General features: G+C 34.8%; 2 protein-coding genes and 1 long non-coding RNA gene across 3 annotated transcripts; all 3 read left to right on the top strand.

Moving 5' to 3' along the window:
• Positions 1-417: 417 nt before the first annotated feature.
• LOC125782309 (granzyme B-like) lies at positions 418-5,988 on the top strand. The gene is made up of 5 exons (XM_049465972.1): positions 418-510; positions 754-904; positions 3,528-3,681; positions 5,337-5,531; positions 5,659-5,988. The coding sequence occupies exons 1-5, from the start codon at positions 453-455 to the stop codon at positions 5,812-5,814; spliced, it is 714 nt and encodes a 237-aa protein (XP_049321929.1). The 5' UTR covers positions 418-452; the 3' UTR covers positions 5,815-5,988.
• Positions 5,989-7,897: 1,909 nt separating this feature from the next.
• Positions 7,898-11,013, top strand: LOC103032174 (mast cell protease 4). The gene is made up of 5 exons (XM_022670164.2): positions 7,898-8,036; positions 8,371-8,521; positions 9,321-9,465; positions 10,238-10,474; positions 10,591-11,013. Exons 1-5 carry the CDS (start codon positions 7,979-7,981, stop codon positions 10,738-10,740), a joined length of 741 nt encoding a protein of 246 aa, XP_022525885.2. The 5' UTR covers positions 7,898-7,978; the 3' UTR covers positions 10,741-11,013.
• Positions 11,014-16,423: 5,410 nt separating this feature from the next.
• Positions 16,424-18,529, top strand: LOC103030065 (uncharacterized). Its single transcript, XR_007424926.1, has 4 exons — positions 16,424-16,517; positions 16,612-16,759; positions 16,869-17,000; positions 18,272-18,529. It is a non-coding gene; the product is annotated as an uncharacterized LOC103030065 (long non-coding RNA).
• Positions 18,530-19,125: the final 596 nt, after the last annotated feature.

Below are 19,125 nucleotides of genomic sequence, written 5' to 3'. Positions count from 1 at the left end.
CAATATTTGCCTTTATCTGCAAACAGTTTTGTTTACATGTATACATTCACATTTATGGCATTTAGAAGATGTTCTTATCTAGACTGACACACAAAGTGCTTAGTTACTCATTTGCAACATCCAAATTAATATCTGTAGGCTGCAAATTCTAGATACTTTTACTGTTCAAATTCAAAACCTATTGCAATTGATATTCGATATCCAATTATTCATTAATTTGATCTTCTGTTACATTCTTCCAACATTTCATTAGTGTAGACTTAGAACCTTCAGCATGCTGACAATAAATGTCCACTCACATATCTGAAACCTCAAACATGTGAAAATAAAACTCTAAACAGGATGCTTCTAGTTGTGAAGATGGAGGTGTCTGTGGTGGCGTTCACTTGCTCAATCTGCTACATATAAAAAACTGACTTGCTGAGTTGAACTCACTTTCTCGCTACTGCAACATGGCTCCAATCTCTCTGCTACTGCTGGTGGTTCTGCTGTCAACTTCATGCCGTTCTGGTAGGTTTTGCCTATCTAGTTAAAAATCTAGGCCTGGTTGAAGAAGGCCTGGGTTCACAGGGACCTGGGTGTATCACCCCCACCCCATTAGTGCCTAATGTCTGATTAGATCTTTAGTTTAATTATTTTATATGTAAAATGGGATAGGAATGGAGATTGGACAATGGAGCACATTAAACTGTTACATTGTTTGTATTACTATATATTTAGTAATTCAGCTTGGCTTGAATTGCTTCTTCTCAGCCAGCGTCAAAGTTGGTATAATAAATGGCACTGAGGCTGAACCACACTCCAGACCCTACATGGTTTCTATCCAGCTTCAAGAGCAACATGTCTGTGGTGGATTCCTCATCACCGACAGCTTTGTCATGACAGCTGCACACTGTGAGGAACAGTAAGTTTCTTATTCTAAGTGTTTTTTTGTTGTTTTATTTCTGAAGTCCTTTATGTTGGTTTTACAGTGGACAAAGATATGACATTAAAATAGTTAGTGTGAAACATTGTCTTAAGTACTAATAAAGGGTCTGTTAAATAATAATCATAATAATAAACTTTATTTATATAGCACCTTTCATACATACAGTAATACATATAAATGCAGCTTATAAATGCATACATATAAAAGTGCTTCACAATACAATTAAATTAATCAGCAAAATATAAAAGTAATATAAAAAATTAAAATAAACAATTTTATAAAATAGTAGAAAATAAGACATTTAATACAATATATAAAATACAATAAAAAATCAATAAATAAAATAATTAAGTATAAGGGGAACAGAACAAATAAAAAGCTAATCTAAAAAGGAACATTTAGCTGCCTTTTAAAGCTAGTGACACTCGATGCCTGATGAATATTAATTGGTAAAGAGTTAAAGTCCTATTAAAATCAGTGCTTAGATCACTGGTTAGAACCCTATTCATGCAGCTTGCCATCGAGAGAGAACAATTGGCCTTGATCTCTCTGAGTGGGTAGATGGTGCTCTTTCCCCTCAGCACTTCTAGGATGATGTTGCTCAGCACAAGACGTCTGTAAGCTGATGCATTGGAGCAGAGTCGTTGCTCGTTCCTCCGAGCACGCTGTGATGCTACTTGGCAATGCTGCATCAGACTTCACATGTATCAGAGGCAGCATGTGCTAGTCTTATTTAATTGATTTATATTTTACTATTATGGCTGATTAGTGCTTATGCACATTTTAATTGTATTGCTATTTAAACTACACTGTTCTTCAAAAAGTGCACTTTCATTTGTTCTTAAAAGAATAGATACGCACCAAACCAACAGAAAACAATAATTGTAAGTTTGCTTATGCACATATTTAAAAAAAAAAACCTAGGCAAACAGGATGCTTCACTGAAGTAAGTAAATACATTTTAGCAAAACAAGTCAGTATATTGCACTGGCGGATGCTGGTCTTTCAAGGAGGGGAAGCTCAATTTCGGCCTACATCTTACAGTTTTTCTCCATTGGTTTGGCTCATTTCTTGAAACTGAGATGACATTCTCAAAATAACATGGACAAATTCCCAAACTAACTTGCAGTTTCTCATAACAGAATGGCATTTCTCATTGCTTTCATCACATTTCAAATGCTTTGTACATGTCTCAAGCACTTAGTACATCTTTGCAAATGGTTCTGTACAAGTAGCCTACACTTAACACAATCATCCTACATTTAGTACATTTTCCAAAAGAATGCATCTTTTTGATCTATCTTAATTGGTTAGTTCTCAGTGTAATGGTTGTTCTCTTCAAAACATGTCAGCACAATTTCATCATATAAGTCATCATCTGCAGAATAGTCTGCTCAATTCTCAAAATGAATTAAGAAATTGTAATACAATACAGAACACATATTTTGGAACATTTCATAAATTCATTACAATCAGGTGAGTAGGTAACAGGTGAAAGCAGGTTTTGACGAAAATGAGTGTCCCACATTACTGGTGACCAATCCATCAGTTTGTTGTCTATTATTTTGAATGCTGGCATTGCTCTATATACAGTGGATATAAAAAGTCTACACACCCCTGTTCAAATGCCAGGTTTTTGTGTTGTAAGAAAATTAAAGCAAGACAAATAATTTCATAACTTTTTTTCACATTTAATGTGACCTATAACCTGTACAATGCAATTGAAAAACAAACATAAATCTTTACAGAGAAAAAATATAAAACAAAAAACTTAAAATCACCTGGTTAAATACATATAACTAATACTTTGTTGCAACATCTTTTGCATTTATTACAGCACTCAGTCTTTTTGGGTAGGAACCTATCAGCGTGTTAAATGGGCAAAATGTCTTAGGGTGCATTGTAGAGGGAAAAGCGATTGAGTGCCTTATTGGGTGACCATTCTTAAAATAAATAATGCTAATGTGCCCTTTAGATCACGAAATGTTGACAATGTATCCTAATGTGCCCATCTATTAATGCCCTTCTGCATTTCATGTGGTAAATGGTGATGTTATGAAGTGCCTTCTATGTCAACTCCAAATGATGTCCCAAATGATAGCCTTTCATTAGAGAAATTGGGATGTATGTTGCTGTATATGTTCTTCTAAAGAATTAATTGTGATGTGGTGCTCTTTATGTGTCCACACAATGGGATTAACTGTATTTGGTGCTTTGAGTGTAACTCATTGCATCTAAACCCTCCATTTTTTATTTCAGTTTTAGCCATGCCCCCTTAAGAATGTTCAGGCCCCGTATGGTGCAGGAAGTGCCCTTTTATTTGTTTTCACCATTGCCCTTCAAACAGCCCTCTCATGCTCTCTTGTGGCAAGACCTAGTGCCTAATCAGCCCCTTTTTTATCTGTGAGTGTGTTACAACATATCAAAATATAAGCTAGATATGTCTGATAACATCAACCGACTAGCTCTAGCTATCACTCAGAAAATCAAAACACAACTCACATACAGGCAGAAAGAGTTAGATGTTATAGACTTTTACTGTATACTATTTAAGATCAAAATGTTGAAATATTGTTTAACATTGATTTCTTTCAAACAGCTTTAAAGAGAACTGGGACAAAGTCACTGCAGTAATAGGAGCTCATAACCTGAAGGACAATGACTTTGAGCGCATAGCGGTGGACCAGCACTACATCCATGAACACTTCACAGTGACAAAGGACAAAGTGATAAATGACATCATGCTGATGAAGGTAAACGTTCACTTCTACATGCTTTTTTTTTTGGGTCCACTGATTTTGGAATTAAATTTGTTCCTGTTTTATTTGAAACAAGTGACCTTTCTGACTTCAATAATATGGACAGTAGTACAAAAATAAAATCAGCATCAACAGACATTAACCTAATGGAAATATTGACACTGAAAATATTAAAGTGTATTATTAGTATTTAAATACGCTTTTCATTTAATTTATGTGTTTATTGTACTATGGACAAGGAGAATATTTAGGCCGGATTGTTATTGCTATTGTGCAAAATTTTACTGCATTTGTAAGTCCAGCTGTAAGTGAGGTAGGCATAGTTACTGTTTCTATACATTATAAGTGTTTCTGTATCGGCAGGGGCAGACATGAATACAAACAAATATCATATACTGGCATTATTCCAAAATGGGTGCATCGCTATCATAGTTATGTAATTTTATATGCATTAAAATAAACATAAATTACTAAATAGAGGATATTGAAAAGTATGTAAAAAAAAACAGAAAATGCTCCCTAAAAATGTTTGTTGTATTTAAGAAAAAGACAATATTACATTTTATTTTAAGACAGTTTGCACCCCAATTTGGCCTACATCTTTTTAAAGTATACTAACAGAGTATATTAACAGTATTCTAACACAGAAAAATGATGCTAAAAGTAACTAAGCTATCAAGTAATGCTAGGAATCAGACTACACAATATTTTACACAATAGTCTTCTAATGTTCACTATGTCAGTTTAGGCTCTTAATGTGCAATACATTTGTGCTGTGCCTTATTTGTAAGACTGGCAACACTACATGTATAATGCTAATGATGCCAATCACTGTTCACGTGCTTGCAGGAGTAAATGAGGGTCATAAAACTGTCAGTCAAATATTTGGTTAGACAGTCAAAAAGCAAGAAAGATTAAGCAATGTTTAATGCTTGAACTGTTTAATTGTCTTTTGCCAATATGCCAATTTTATATTCATCAATCGTTGGGTTCCTTTGCTAGCATAACACTATTTCCAAAAATGGTTTTGGTCATTTTGGTCAATCAAAGTTTGCAACAGAACAGAAAGTTAACATATATTCTTTATTTTTGTGTTAAAATGACACTCATCTTCAACAACATCCACTCACACAGATTAGTTATATATTGCTGCAGGCTAGAGCACAAAGAGTATTGCTTAGTGGGCGGGGTTTCTGTCAATCATTTTCAACTTCAGCCAATCAGAAACTGCATTTTTGATGTCAATCACTTTATCAAGGCACTCCCTTACAGGAGTTATTCGTGTATTATTATCTACTGCAGCCAGTCAGCTAAAGTTTTCATCCAAAAGAAGTTGGTAACTGTGGTGCCACTGGTAGAGAGCACAAAGAAAAAAAGTGAAAAATGTATTTTGTGTTAACAGGTGTATGTGTCGTATCATCATCTAAGGTGTCTAATAGACAATATGAACATCAATACATCACAACCATTACAGTAACTTCAAAAACAGGTCTAACATGTCCATATAATCAGATCTGTAGATTTGTCATTTCAGCTGTATTAGTTGTATTTAGTTCTGTTCACCACAGATATCATTTTGATTTTTGTTTCAGCTCAAAAAATCAACTGAAAACAGCAAAAATGCTCAGTCCATTCATATTCAATAAAAGAAAAAAGCCAGAAAGCGGAATGACAAATGCAGTGTAGCTGGTTGGGGATGCATCACAACCAATGGAAACCCAAGTGATGTTCTTATGGAAGCACATGTCAAAATCATACCCCCTGAAACATGTAAAGAGCAGTGGTCTTTCTACAACGACTCAATTATGCTGTGTGCAGGGGGTCTCCATCATGGATTCTGCCAGGTAAAATAAATGTTGTGTTCTTACATTAAATTCTTTGACTTCCATTTGAATTCTATTAAACCGCTAAACCAGAAGCTTTCTTAAGGTCTATTTAGCTTTGTGCTAACCCTGTTCCTGTGTTCTGCAGGGAGACTCCGGAGGTCCTTTGGTGTGTAATAATTTTGCAGTCGGCATTGTTTCATTCCAAAATAAAGACTGTGATCACCCCCAACAACCAAATGGCTATACCAGGATAACAGGATTCCTTCCCTGGATTAAGAAAACCATTCACGGAACTAAATAGTTATTAAGCAAATAAACATTATGTTCTGATACTGCGTGTATTGATGTAATTTTGTGGTTCATTAGGATTTGATCATGAACCTGTAATGCACAATTGATTTTCATTTTACAAATATTGTAAAAGCTACAGGCTGGATATTAAATGCAGTTAAATAAAATAAATACATAAATATGACTTGCTTTCAAGTGGTGGTTTGGATTATCTGACTTTTTATTTTGGCCCAAAGCAAAACAGCGAATGTAATTTAGCAAAAAGAGGCGGTCTTCATCTGGATAAACTAAACTACAGTCTACTAAGGTTTGCAAATGTCCTTAATGTATTAGAATATTACCAGAGATTATTTCATCATAAATGAGAGACTTATTATATAAATTGTGAAAACTGTTTAATAAGGGTTTTTTTTCTTGAACCAAAAAAAAAAACAACTTGCTATATGGTCACTTTTTATTTGGAGTGGGATTGTTTGGATTTTTTTTTTTTATTCGTTTTATTAATCCCTTAAATAAACAACTATAAAACTATGTCTATTGCATCTCCAGCTAAAGATAATATTAGCCAAGTATTTTCAATGTTCACTTTTAAAGAGTATAATTTCATTATCAAATCAAATCAAATTACACAAATTCTTTATCTCAGCAATATGATTTGAACAGATGCAAATAAACATACATACAGTAAAACAGTTGTTACAGTTGTTGATATGATGAGAACTAGAAATAACTCTATTAAACTCAGATAAGAAGAGATTAGGAGATGTTTTAAGGAAAACAGGGCTGTAAAAGCTCTGCTTTTAGTTAAATTGCTGTTTGTATTTACTGTAATGCTGGTGTTTTACTGAGCTAATAAACACTTACCTTACTGATAAAAAGCTTTTTCTTTATTAAAATTCCCACAGGTGCCTAAAACATTTGCACAAAACTGTATGACAAACAAATCAGCACTCAGGAACTGATCCAGCACAAAGTGGCAATTCATATTACACATATATACATATATATATATATATATATATATATATATATATATATATATATATATATATATATATATGTATATATATATATATATATATATATATATATATATATATATATATATATATATATACTTAAACCCACACAAAGCACATTATTCTGGGCAATTAAGAGTATCTAATTTACCCAATTCCCATGTTTTTTGGACTGTGGTACAACCCAGAGGAACATTTTATTGCTTAAATGTTGCTCTATGATGTCTCAGGAGACGTCTGACTGAATTGAAAGTTCCAGCTGAATTTCATTAGGTTTATGTTTCCTCTCATTTTATCCACTTCCTGTTATCCATTTGAACTTCCAAGCGCACACGCACACACAAAATATATAATTAGTTATCCTAGTGCCATACCATTAAGATATGATATGTGTTACATGTACAGCAATTTAAGTAAATAAATAGCTCATATAAATAGTATTTGACAACATAGAAGTAAAAATGCTAGCATTAAGTGAGAATCCTAAGTGAGAAATGATGGAGTTAATTTGGAGTTTTCTGTATGTAGTAAACTATTACTGTTATTTTTTTATCAAATCTGAGCACAATGCAAGACTGTATTGAGATCTGTAGTAAAACTCAGGAGGAGATGCATGTGAGATTATGGAAGTCTTTGTCTCAGGAGTAACATCTGAGCAGCAGGAGATTTAAAGTAAAATCTCTCTTGGGTTTCCTTCTAATCTCAAAAATGTCTAGGAGAAACAACAGAGACATTAAGGAAATCTCCTTTTTAATTTTTCCTTCCTATGGAGAACAAGGAAACTGCACCCAGATAAGAACTTGAACCCAATAATATGTAATACTGTAGTATTTGTAAGGATTTAACAGAAGTTGTTAAAACAAGATAATATGGATTTAAATTCTATTACAGGCATATGCATTGATTTAAATGTATCAATATTCATTCTGTGGTTAACTATGAATTCCACTGGTAAATGTTCAGAACCTTAATCATGTTTAAATCAGACATGCTTTTAGTAATCACGAATCTGAAACCTTATCTCTGAGAAAATACAACTTCATGCTTTACAGGAACAGTTAAAAGTAATGTGGTTTTGTGGTGAGCTTCACTGCAGTCTGCTGTATATAACCTTCTTTTCGCTGCAGAGTGAAGTTCCATTCTCTCTACTGCGACATGGCTCTTATTCCTCTGCTTCTGCTGGCGGTACTGCTGCCAACTTCATGCCATTCTGGTAAGTCTTTCCTTCACATAGCGACTGTTAGCTATCACAGCAGAGGTGCTCAACCCTGCTGCTGGTAATTTATCTGATTCAGTCCTTAGGTAGCGCATTTGCGCATCTAGTTAAAGAAGGTCTGAAACTATGAGTATTGAAACTATACAGTTGGAACTGGCCTCTTTCACATTAGAGCATAGTATCTGATTCGATTATCATGAAATTTGGCTTAACATTAAATAGTTTTATATATAATATCAGAAAACTGAGAAATGTAGTTTCTGGGGCTTTGAAATGTATCTAGTCCATGATATTTATCTTTATATAACTAGAATCAATTGTTTCTTCTCAGCCAGCATGAAAGTTGGTATAATAAATGGCACTGAGGCTAAAGAACACTCCAGACCCTACATGGTTTCTATCCAGTACCATAAGCAACACATCTGTGGTGGGTTCCTCATCACCGACAGCTTCGTCATGACGGCTGCGCACTGTGCAAGCAAGTGAGTGTTTTTTTTGTCAGACCGGAATTATCTCCAGTGATGAAAAAAAATGTGAGAATGCTGATTTCTGTCTATAATTACTATAAAATCTACAAAGCAGATTCAGTTAACTAATATATTTAATAGCTTTTTCATTTCCATTGCATTGTAAGCCTGTATGTAACATTTGTTTTTATTTCCTTTTTATTTCATAAACCATCCCTAAACAGTGAAAAAGGAACATGATTAAGGAGTGTTCTTAATCACAGTAATTAAATTAGTTGAAATGAGCAGTTATTGCTGTTACTCAATGGCTCTAGTACTACTGTTTTTATTGGTTTTAACAGCTCTCAAATAGTGTTATGTGCAACAAAACCTTTAAAAATAAAGAAAGTACATTATGTTCATTGTAATGGATGCATGGTCTGAAAGGGTTAAAGTCACTACTTCACTCTTTAAGGTGGAATGAAACTGTAAGAACATTTCGTTTGGTTCTTGTTTGTTTACTGTGGCACTGCAAAAAAAAAAAGGCCCACCTCTAAATACCTGCCTGTGGCCTGGAGAAGATCGATCAAAAGTTTCACAAGTGTTTATGCTGTTCTTGTAGTTCACTCAGTCTCAGTTCACGCCATCATCTGACTGATATCGGTTATGGTGGAGATGGGGGTCTTATTTAAATTGTGGGGCCCTTCCCAGCATGCATAAAGAACATGTAAGGTGGTGGAGCTCTGCCTATTGAAATCAATGCTTTTGAACCTCTGAATAAGGTAGACTCCCCAGACAGGTGCTACATATATATTTTTTTTTCTTTTTTCAACAGGATAGAAAACATAAACTGGGAAGATGTGACAGCAGTTGTTGGGGCTCATAACCTGAGCACCAATAACTTCGAGCGCATAGCAGTGAAGGAGCACTACAGCCATCCAAACTTTTCCGCCCCACATAACGACATCATGCTATTAAAGGTAAACCGTCACTCACATATGCTTTTTTTGTTGCTTGGGTCCATTAACTGTATGAGTGACTAAAATTAATGTTAACCCCTTAAATGCCTTTTCTCGAATACAGGCTACAGGTGTAGATGAGACAAAACCTTTTTTTCTGCAGTAAAATAACTTATCTCGTACAGTATTAGTGAAATGAAGATCAGCTGAGTGTAGTGAAGGTATCTGCAGTATTTAGAGTTTAAAGACACCTGTCTGGAACGTCCAGTCATGGATAATAATTATTCAACTGTCACATAAAAACCAAAGAACAGTCTTGGCAGAGCGAAAATGTACATCTGGAGGGTTTAATAATTTGTGGCTGGACTAGAAAAGGGCAATTGATGTTCAATCCCCGCATAGGCTGACAGAGCTTGAGCAAAAGCTATTGCAGTGTTCAGATGTGAGACCACGCGCTTACACGCGCTTAGTGCTGTGATTTTAGCCAAGCTGACTTGAACGATGTAAAAAATGATGCACTCACTTATATACATAAAATTATATATATTTGCAAAACATCTAAATAGTAAAATTGATTGTAATTTCATTTATAAAAGCAATACATGGAGAAAACAATACTATTTTATAGACATTGTAAATATGTGCATAACAATATATATGATTATTTATTAGGCTTTCTAGACTAGAGCTTTATAAAGTAAAAAATGGTCTTAAGAATACATTTGCTTTATTTGTTAAAAGAGACCACAAAAGCTGTATTAGTCATAATCATCATTTTGATTTTTTGTTGCAGCTCGGAAAGTCAAGTGCAAACAGCAGAAATACTCGCTGCATTTCCATAGATGTAAAAAGAGACAGATATAGTAATTGCAGTGTAGCTGGTTGGGGAATCAAAAACGATGGAATGAGAAGCGATGTTGTTCGAGAGGCAAAAATCAGAATCATAACTGATAACTGTAAACTGTGGTGGTCTTTCTTCAATGACTCAACTATGCTGTGTGCAGGGGGTCGCAATAGTGGAATTTGCCAGGTAAAGCATCATTTGCTTACAGAAGCTCATATATTCAGTTTTTACAGTTTAAACAGCAGTATATAAATGTCTGTGTACCAATGTGCTAAAACTATTCCTGTGTTCCTGTTTTGCAGGGAGACTCTGGAAGTCCTTTAGTGTGTAACAATTTAGCAGTTGGTATTGTTGCATTTCAAGAGAAAGACTGTTTTCATCCCAAACAACCCAATGGCTATACCAGGATATCTGCATTCCTGCCCTGGATCAATAAAATTCTTAAGAAATAAGTAATTATTGAGTTTAAAAAGATGTTCCCCATCTTTGAATAGTAGATAATTTGTGTTGTGATATAATCACATTTACAGACACTATTCCAGTATAAATAAGATACCTAGAGCGAAAGTTTTCATTACAAAAAAACAAGAATTTTGGTTAAGTTTACTTTTTAACTTAATAAAAGAAAAATAGTATACATTGTCAAAAATATGTTTTATAGTAATATTTGGTTTGACCATTCATATTTTTGGTAGCTCTGAACAGCTTGTAACAGAACTGATTGTATATTTACATGCAGTCAACTATTTCTTTAAAATAAAGACTTTCTTGAGAGACTTGCTTTTAATCATGCTTTTTAAATGTCACATTAGTTTTGTAACCATCTTCAGCTTAAAAAACATGTAAAAAATTATTAAAGCTGCCTGAGTTTGACCAGTATATGTTTATAAATAGTTAAATATATGTGTTATTAGATTCAGTGTTGAAAAGAGATTTAAAAAAATATATATATGTATTAATGTTTAATTTGAAAGAGTAACAACAAGCAAATGACACCCATTCGGTGGAATAGGAATGGCCTGCATATAAACATATCAAAAACATAAACATTTCAGGACTATTTAAGGGTTTATAAAAGGCTAATTTGGAGAAATATCATAATATTGAATAATAATTTTTGGTTCCTGTCAGTGAACGCTTATGGAAACAGTAACCCATGCTTGTAAATGAGTGTATGGTGTGTGGGAACCTATAAGGATTATGAAATAATGCAGAAGAAGACTTATTGAGTTGGATTTGCAGAGCTCATCACTGCTGTGGTCTGGCCTGAAGATAACTTTACCACTAGATTACTGGATTAAAACATCAGATTAAACCATGTGATAATGTGTTTATCTTCTTTAAAGTCCTGGGAGAGAGTTGAGTTCTTGCTGACGGGGCTTTCACCGGAAATAACACCTCAGAATCTCCCTGTAATTGACATTAAATAAGTCAAATCATTAAAATTATAACCACTATTACTAAACCTCTGCTACTATACTGCTACAGTCAAGGGGTTTTTCAAGGTTCAATCGCTGGGCCAATATTATTCATTTCGAATATCTATATTAATGATGTTGACACTGTAACTGTTGATAGAATAGAACAACTGTGTGTTGATGACTCTGTACTCTGTATTCTGTACTGTCCAGCTGACTCTTTAGTAGTAGCAATTAAAAAATATGTACTTTTAATTCATCATCAAACCAAAGTTTTAACCAAGAACCAGATTTAAGTTTAAACCAGGTAGCAAGTACTTTTCTATTATTGAAATATGCTGGAGGAAACTCTAAAGCTTTGTTTTTTCTCTATTTATGCAATTTATTTATTTATTTTTATATAATATTTTACCTGCTCACAATTGATGTCAGTTTGTTAATAATATTAATAATATTATGCAACCATTTTAGAGAAATTAAGTTATTGATCTCTGGAGTAAGGTGTGTATAAACATGATTTACTTGATTTATTTTAGAGAACAAAAATGTTAACTAGATAATTCATTTATAACCAAGGAATCAACTTTATCCAAAATCAATTACAAAAACATGATCTTATTAAGCTTATCTCATGCAAGATCCAATAGTTTATTTCCACTCTTGCAACACAGTTTCAGTCTGTAATTTTGCAATTTGATAATACAAACTGAAACTTAAACTCACTGTCAGGATTTCCCCTAAATTCAGCTCCAACTCAGAAAAGGTTACGACAGTCAGGGAAATGCAATTAATGCAGAGTTGACTTTATTTTATTGCAGATATTATAAAAAAAAAGAATACTTTTAACAGTAACAAACATTGTTAAATTGTTAAGTAATGTCTCACCTATTTATTAATTGACACTAAGACATTGTTAAACATTACTAAATTCTTATGCTTTAGAATTACAGCTTGTCTATTCACATTGTGAGATTGAGGCATGGTTCATATCCCAAAATTTTGTTAATTCTTTACAACACTTTAAAGCAAAAAATAATTTAAGTAATTGCAATTTTTTTTTGTCAGTGCACATGAAATACAACATAGCAGGTATTACCACAGTAGATGGATACCATTGAATTATGTGTTTTAGTTTTTTTTTTTTTTTTCAGCAAACAAGTTTAATAGTGAGGAACAGTAAGTGGAAATAGAGATTATACTTTAGTTATTGACTTTTCCGTTTGTGGAAAATTATGTAAACAAGAAACATTTTAAAACAGGTCAAAGTAATGCCTCATTATTATACAATAAAAATATTATATGGTTGTTGTAAATGAACACTTCACCTATGGTTATTGCTTATGCAACTCCATGTCGGTAAGCTGTGCTCTACAGAGTGAAGTGTAAAGATTGTATCAGTCTGCAGTCCCTATTTGGGAGGTTGGTGGTAAACTTTGCTGAAAACACATTTTTTTTTTTCCATATTTCTGTGATGTGGGAAGTACCTTTCACAAGATTTTTTAACACCTACAAGTGATCTCACTTTAGATCTTGTTTTAGCTCAGCATTTTTCAGTTTTAAAGATTTCAGCAGAATGTCTTATCAGTACTGAAGATTCCAGCAAAATACCACAGTGTTTGATCTGCTCATTCCATCGCACTAATATTTTACTCTCACTGTTGTGCTGAGTATGACCCAAAACCCACATTTTAACTAGTCACTGGTTCTATGATGGTCTTTTTCCATTGAGTCTGTCTGATAAGCAGGCACCTACAAAGTGTTCCTAGTTTGTGGTCAAATGTCCAACAAGAGAAGATAAATTGTCGGTGCATACATCAAATGTAAGAATACACTGAATATCTAGCAACAGTCGAGCTGGTAAGAATGCAGAAACCATTTTCCATTTTACCTTTTTGCAACAGGTCGAGTCAAGTCAAGTCATCTTTATTTATGTAGCAGTTTTAAAAGACAAAAGGTGCTGACCACAGCGCTGTACAGTAAGATCATATAACAGAAACCTAATTCGAAATAACAAAAAAAGAACCTGACGACAAGACAGAGTAGACCAAGAAAAAACAGACAGCTACCAGCATAATCCACTCAGGACTCATATGCCAGACTTAAAAATATCCACCTCTTGCTGATTCCTTTATAAGAAATGGAAGATTATTTAAAAGTTTTAAAGCAGCTACAGAAAAGGCCTGATCTCCTTTAAATTTCCACTGAGAATGAGGAACATCTAAAACACAAGCTCGTCATGCAAAGGTAAAGGAGGTCAGAAATGTAACTTGGAGCCAAGTCATAAACTAAAATATATATATATATATTTAAAAATAAACTTTAAATTCCACCTGGTATTTTACTGGTAATGAAGCCAGTACATGGGTGATGATCTCCCTTTTCTTGGTATTTTGCAGCTGTATTTTGGGCCAACTGTAAATGTGACAGGCTCAATTGACAGATACCCAGGTCCAATGAGTTGCAGTAGTCAACATGGGAGGAAATAAAAGCACTGATTTAAGGAACTGTTTCCAGGTCCTTAAAAGACAGGAAGATTTTAAGCTTAGCTATGTTCCTAAGCTAATTAAAACTTCCTGTAACTCAGTGGTTCTCAAACATTTTCTATCATTCCCCACCTCAGAAGAAGGGGAAATTCCACACCCCACCAGTCCCAGTGGGGAGAATAAGTTGCTCAGCTATTGTGTTGCTATTTGTTGTTTACTATCACTGATGCAGCTTTCACCATTCACTTTTCCTGTTCACAGTATTCTGTGAGTTTTCATTGGAAAGAACTGATGGGCTTATCAACATAAGTTGAATGTGAGGTCAAGTGTCTGTGCAGTTTGTTAGGTTTCATACTGTCTGCTGCCAGTTTTCTAAGACAGAGAACACACATGGGTTACTCCTCATCCCCCACCTCAGCTACAGTGAATCCAAAAGAGAGATATGCTTCATCATATTTTCTTTTTGGTTGTTTTTTGATTGATTTGGCCCGTCTGTCTTTTATTTCTCTGTTAGAGTGGAATCAGCAACTTTTGTGGTCTTTGTAACAAATTTGTCCATTTTATAACCATGACATTATACAAACCTCTGTCTTCTGTTTCTTTTTTAAGCAGAATCGCCCTGTTGTACTGTTTACATTGTTCCGCTGACATTTAAAGTGTCTAGGGCTTATAACCGCCTCCTCCTCGCCCTCGTCCAAAAAATGTTCACTCCTTCCGATTCCTTGCACCCCACCTGCAATATCCACACGCCCCACTAATGGGGCCCACCCCACACTTTAAGAAATGCTGCTCTATCTACTGTGCTGATTTGCTTCCCAAAATGTAGGTCAAGTCATGAAAGTCAAAGATGAAACCAAGGTTCTTTACATGGTCATGCACATTGGTATTCAAAGGCCCCAGATCATTGGCTTTAACACTAACTGAGTCAGGATTTCCAAAGATAACAATGTCAGTTTTGTCTTGTTTAAATTTGAGGAAATTCTTTGACCTCCAGCATTCAACATCCCTCATACAATCAAACATGAGACCTAAGGAACAGTTTTTGCTTGGGTTAAGTGGAAGGTATATCATCCCAAGTTGCAAAAAATAATTTCAGTGAGGTACCCCTAGACACAGCCTTTACCAGACATGGATATACTTTAGAAAATTCAGAAGTACATGAGTTTTTATGGAATCCATTAAAAAAACACTGCCCGCCCACACTAAAAACTGATTGGCTGACTCACAGACTCTTTGCAGAGAACAGGCCAATCCGAACCCTCTCTATTTTGCATGCGCATCATGAATATGCAGAAGAGGGGAGCGCCTCTCTCTCCCCTTCTTTCCTACATGGGGTAAAAGTCTGTGTCACCTGCATGCACGTGCGAGATTCCGGGAGATTTTATATGAGTTGCGGACATCAGGGAGCCGTTATTGATATGCGGTAGACTCCCGCAACTTCCGGGAGACTTAAGACCTCTGGCATAGCAATGCTATGAGATTTTGTACTTCTGAAAGATGGACCCAAGAAGGAGCACATACAGAAAAAATAACATGTCCAAGAATGAATCTCTAAGTACCACAACTGATAAAACTGAGAAAAATTGGTCCAATTCAACAGAGAAGGTTCAATATTCTAAATATGAGGCAAACCACTTCAATGCTACCCCCTGGATGCTGACACCATGCTTTTGTTGATCTTGCAAGATGCTACTTAGAGCTCTGTTGCATCATTGCTTGTGTATTGAGTGCTTGTTTGATTTGTAATCTCATGATAGTGGATGGATAGTGGTTAAGTGATTTAAGATCCATGCTCTAATACAAACTTTAAATGATATGTCTCTTCAAAGCAAACTGCTGCTAAGAGAGAGTTTCTCCAAATGCTTGTATCTTTTTTATTTTATGACAGATTCATAATGCATGTTTTCTGTTCTCCTTTGAAGCTAGACCTGCACAGTCAAGAGTTCACCTATGCATGCCTTAATGTTCAAACATGGTGCAATCACATAAAAAAACGCTATCTTTTGAATCAGGGTCAGAAAATGAGTCAGGAAATAAATCAGCCTAAATAAATGTTGCAACATTACTTGGAATTCAGCTATTTAATGCTATTTAATGACTACCACTGAAATTTAAAATATTTTAAGGGTTTAAAATCACACATTTCAAAAGAAGAAGAGGTGGATACATTTACCTGTATTAAGGAGGTCTTAGAATGAGTATATAAGAACCTGGTCTTGGAGTGGAGTGGAGTGGAGTGGACTTAGTGGCCTCAGTGGCTTTTTGGCAAGATGAATACTCTTCACCAAGTCCTGCTTGCTGCAGCTTTGAGTACACTGGCATGTGATGGTAAGTGCTTTAGTTATGAATTAAAGAATAACAGCAATTGAAAGGAAGGATCATTCTGGAAGACAATGATTTTTCTGCTCATTTCTTTTACCAGTTACATTTGAAGAGAATATCATTAATTGTAGGAAGGCAGAGAAGAACACTCTGTAGTTCATGGTATCAGTGCAGGTTGACGGGAAGCACAAATGTGGAGGATTCCTCATAGACCGCAGCTTTGTACTCACTGCTGCCCACTGTTACAGGTTACAGGACTTGCTTTTATTAATTTATTTTATTTTATTATATGACTGTGTTAATTTCTGTGTCTTTATTTTATTGACTGATTTGCTTCTTCTCTTATAAAATGAAAAGGGAAGAAATGAGTGTGGTCATTGGAACTCATTCCAGCAAAATCCAGCGCAGTACAGATATGAAGTGAAGGGCAACCACACACACAAGTTATACGAGAATCCTGAGACTGGATATGACATCATGATTCTGGAGGTATAGTTTGACCTTTATGTGATCACCGATGTACACATTTTTTTATATTATATTATTTAAAGTATTATATACTTATTATATTATATTACAATGCTATAGTGAGTGTTATTGCAATTAAAGCAAAGTTTGGGTTGTCCTGATATTTAGTTTTCAGATAAAAATGCTACAAAAACTGATTAAGAGGAGCATTGTCTTACCTACATGCATTTAAACAATGAGGAAGACTCACACAGCTCTCAGTTCTCCACCTCTTTGATTTGCTTTTTTTTATTAAAAGGGATTTGTTGGTTTAATCATGTTTAGGCAACCAATTTTGCACATAAACAAACTTAGGGTGTACTCACACTAGGCAATCCGAACCGTGCCCGGGCACGGTTACCTCCCAAAGCACGGTTCGTTTGGCTAGTGTGATCGCTCCGAACCGTGCCCGTATTATTTTGTTTCTAAACTGAAAGCAGAAGCATTTCTGAGTGGAGAATGGATAAATATTGTGTTTTTAAGCTTATTAAAGCTTATTATCTCCACTAGGGTGTGTATCAAGACTGAAACATCCTCTTTCAATACAAGAATGCCCTTTTTTAATCTTGACCACTTCTGATTTCGAAAATCGACAAAAGTCACAGCTGTGGAGACTACACATTAAAAAACAGTGGTACAATATAAGTACTTTCTTGTAGTCAAAGGTACACTTTTCATAATTGTTCCTTCAAAAGTGTATTATTGGTCTTTACAGAGTCAGATGTGTTCCTTCTGGAGTACAAAGTCTTTCCTAACAGCAGGAAGAACAGATTTGTACCATTTAACCAGCCAAAAGATACATTCGGTATTCTGTATCACTGTACTAATAAACAATATATACTTTAATTATATATTTTTCATTTGAAAGGCAGACAATATTGGATCATCAAGGTTTTGATACATGTTCAGTTGATGATAATGTTTATAATCTTTATATTGCTGAGATAAATGGATTAGTGTAATTTGCTTCGGTGCCTAAAATATTTGTACAGTACTGTATATGTGACCTTGTTGCATTCTTTTATTATTTATAATTGTATTTACTTGTACTTTCGTCAGCTGTCACTTTTTTTCTAACTTTTTTTTTTTTACTGTAACTTTGGGAAGGAGAGTAACGCAATTTCAATCCTCTGTATGTCCTGCACATATGCAGTACTGACAATAAAACTTCTTAAACTTGAACTTGGAACTACATAATCACTAGAAAATGAGACTCATAATAGATTCTGTTTTTTTTTTCACAACAATTCTAGCTTGTCAAGAAGGTTCATCTGAGTAACGATGTGATGATAGTCCCGTTCTCAGAGCAGGATGGAAACGTTGAGGCTCATCGCAGGTGCCAGGTTGCAGGATGGGGAAAGACTGAACACAGTCAAAAAGCAGTGAGCGACCTTACGGTGACTGATGTATCAGTCATAAGCTTTAACACCTGTAAAAATTTATGGGGACAAGTGGATAAAATCCTCCCGCCTGGTGTGATGTGTGCTGGTGGCAGTGAGGACAGCGGTGTGTGCCAGGTAAGATGATGTCACAAAAACAATATTTACAATCTGAATATTCTATTAAAACAGTGAAGTCAACTAAATGCTTTAATGCTTTTGCTCTATGATCCTTGCAGGGTGATTCTGGTGGGCCTTTGGTGTGCGATGGTGTTGCCATGGGCATTGTCTCTTTCAATTATGACTGCAATTGTAGATACCCGAATGTGCCCAATGTCTACACTAAGATTGCAGAGTACAGAACCTGGATTGATGGTGTTGTGGACAAAGGTGTCTAAGGTTTTAACCATCTTTATAAAAATCTTAATGAAGTTTTTCTTCTCTTTTTATAGAACATTCTCGTCTACAAATACATAAACTGATAGAATGTTAAATAGAGTAAATACTAAAGAGAGCAATCTCTCCTAGTTTTACTTCAACAGATTTACCGCTGCTTTTTGACATGCATGGGTACAGCATGGGTTCATAACCCTGGTCTTGGAGAACCTGGTGTCTCACAAATGTCTCTGCTTTAAAAAAAAAAACTCACCTACTTCATATCAGTGAAGAACATTATAGTTAAAGTGTGTGAAATCATCTAATTCTGTGTATTTATACTAAAATATGCT

The sequence above is a fragment of the Astyanax mexicanus genome, chromosome 16, assembly GCF_023375975.1.
Source record: "Astyanax mexicanus isolate ESR-SI-001 chromosome 16, AstMex3_surface, whole genome shotgun sequence".
NCBI lineage: Eukaryota > Metazoa > Chordata > Actinopteri > Characiformes > Acestrorhamphidae > Astyanax > Astyanax mexicanus.
The sequence above is the reverse complement of the archived record's forward strand: the minus strand, read 5'-3'. Positions and strand labels throughout refer to the sequence as shown.

Bases quoted from the DNA above. Each gene is read 5' to 3' on its own strand.
- LOC125782309 (XM_049465972.1), top strand. From the start codon at position 453: ATGGCTCCAATCTCTCTGCTACTGCTGGTGGTTCTGCTGTCAACTTCA. The intron at 905-3,527 runs GTAAGTTTCTTA...TCTTTCAAACAG, and splicing joins GCTGCACACTGTGAGGAACA to CTTTAAAGAGAACTGGGACA. The intron at 5,532-5,658 runs GTAAAATAAATG...TGTGTTCTGCAG, and splicing joins TCCATCATGGATTCTGCCAG to GGAGACTCCGGAGGTCCTTT.
- LOC103032174 (XM_022670164.2), top strand. From the start codon at position 7,979: ATGGCTCTTATTCCTCTGCTTCTGCTGGCGGTACTGCTGCCAACTTCA. The intron at 8,037-8,370 runs GTAAGTCTTTCC...GTTTCTTCTCAG, and splicing joins GCCAACTTCATGCCATTCTG to CCAGCATGAAAGTTGGTATA. The intron at 9,466-10,237 runs GTAAACCGTCAC...TTTTTGTTGCAG, and splicing joins ACGACATCATGCTATTAAAG to CTCGGAAAGTCAAGTGCAAA.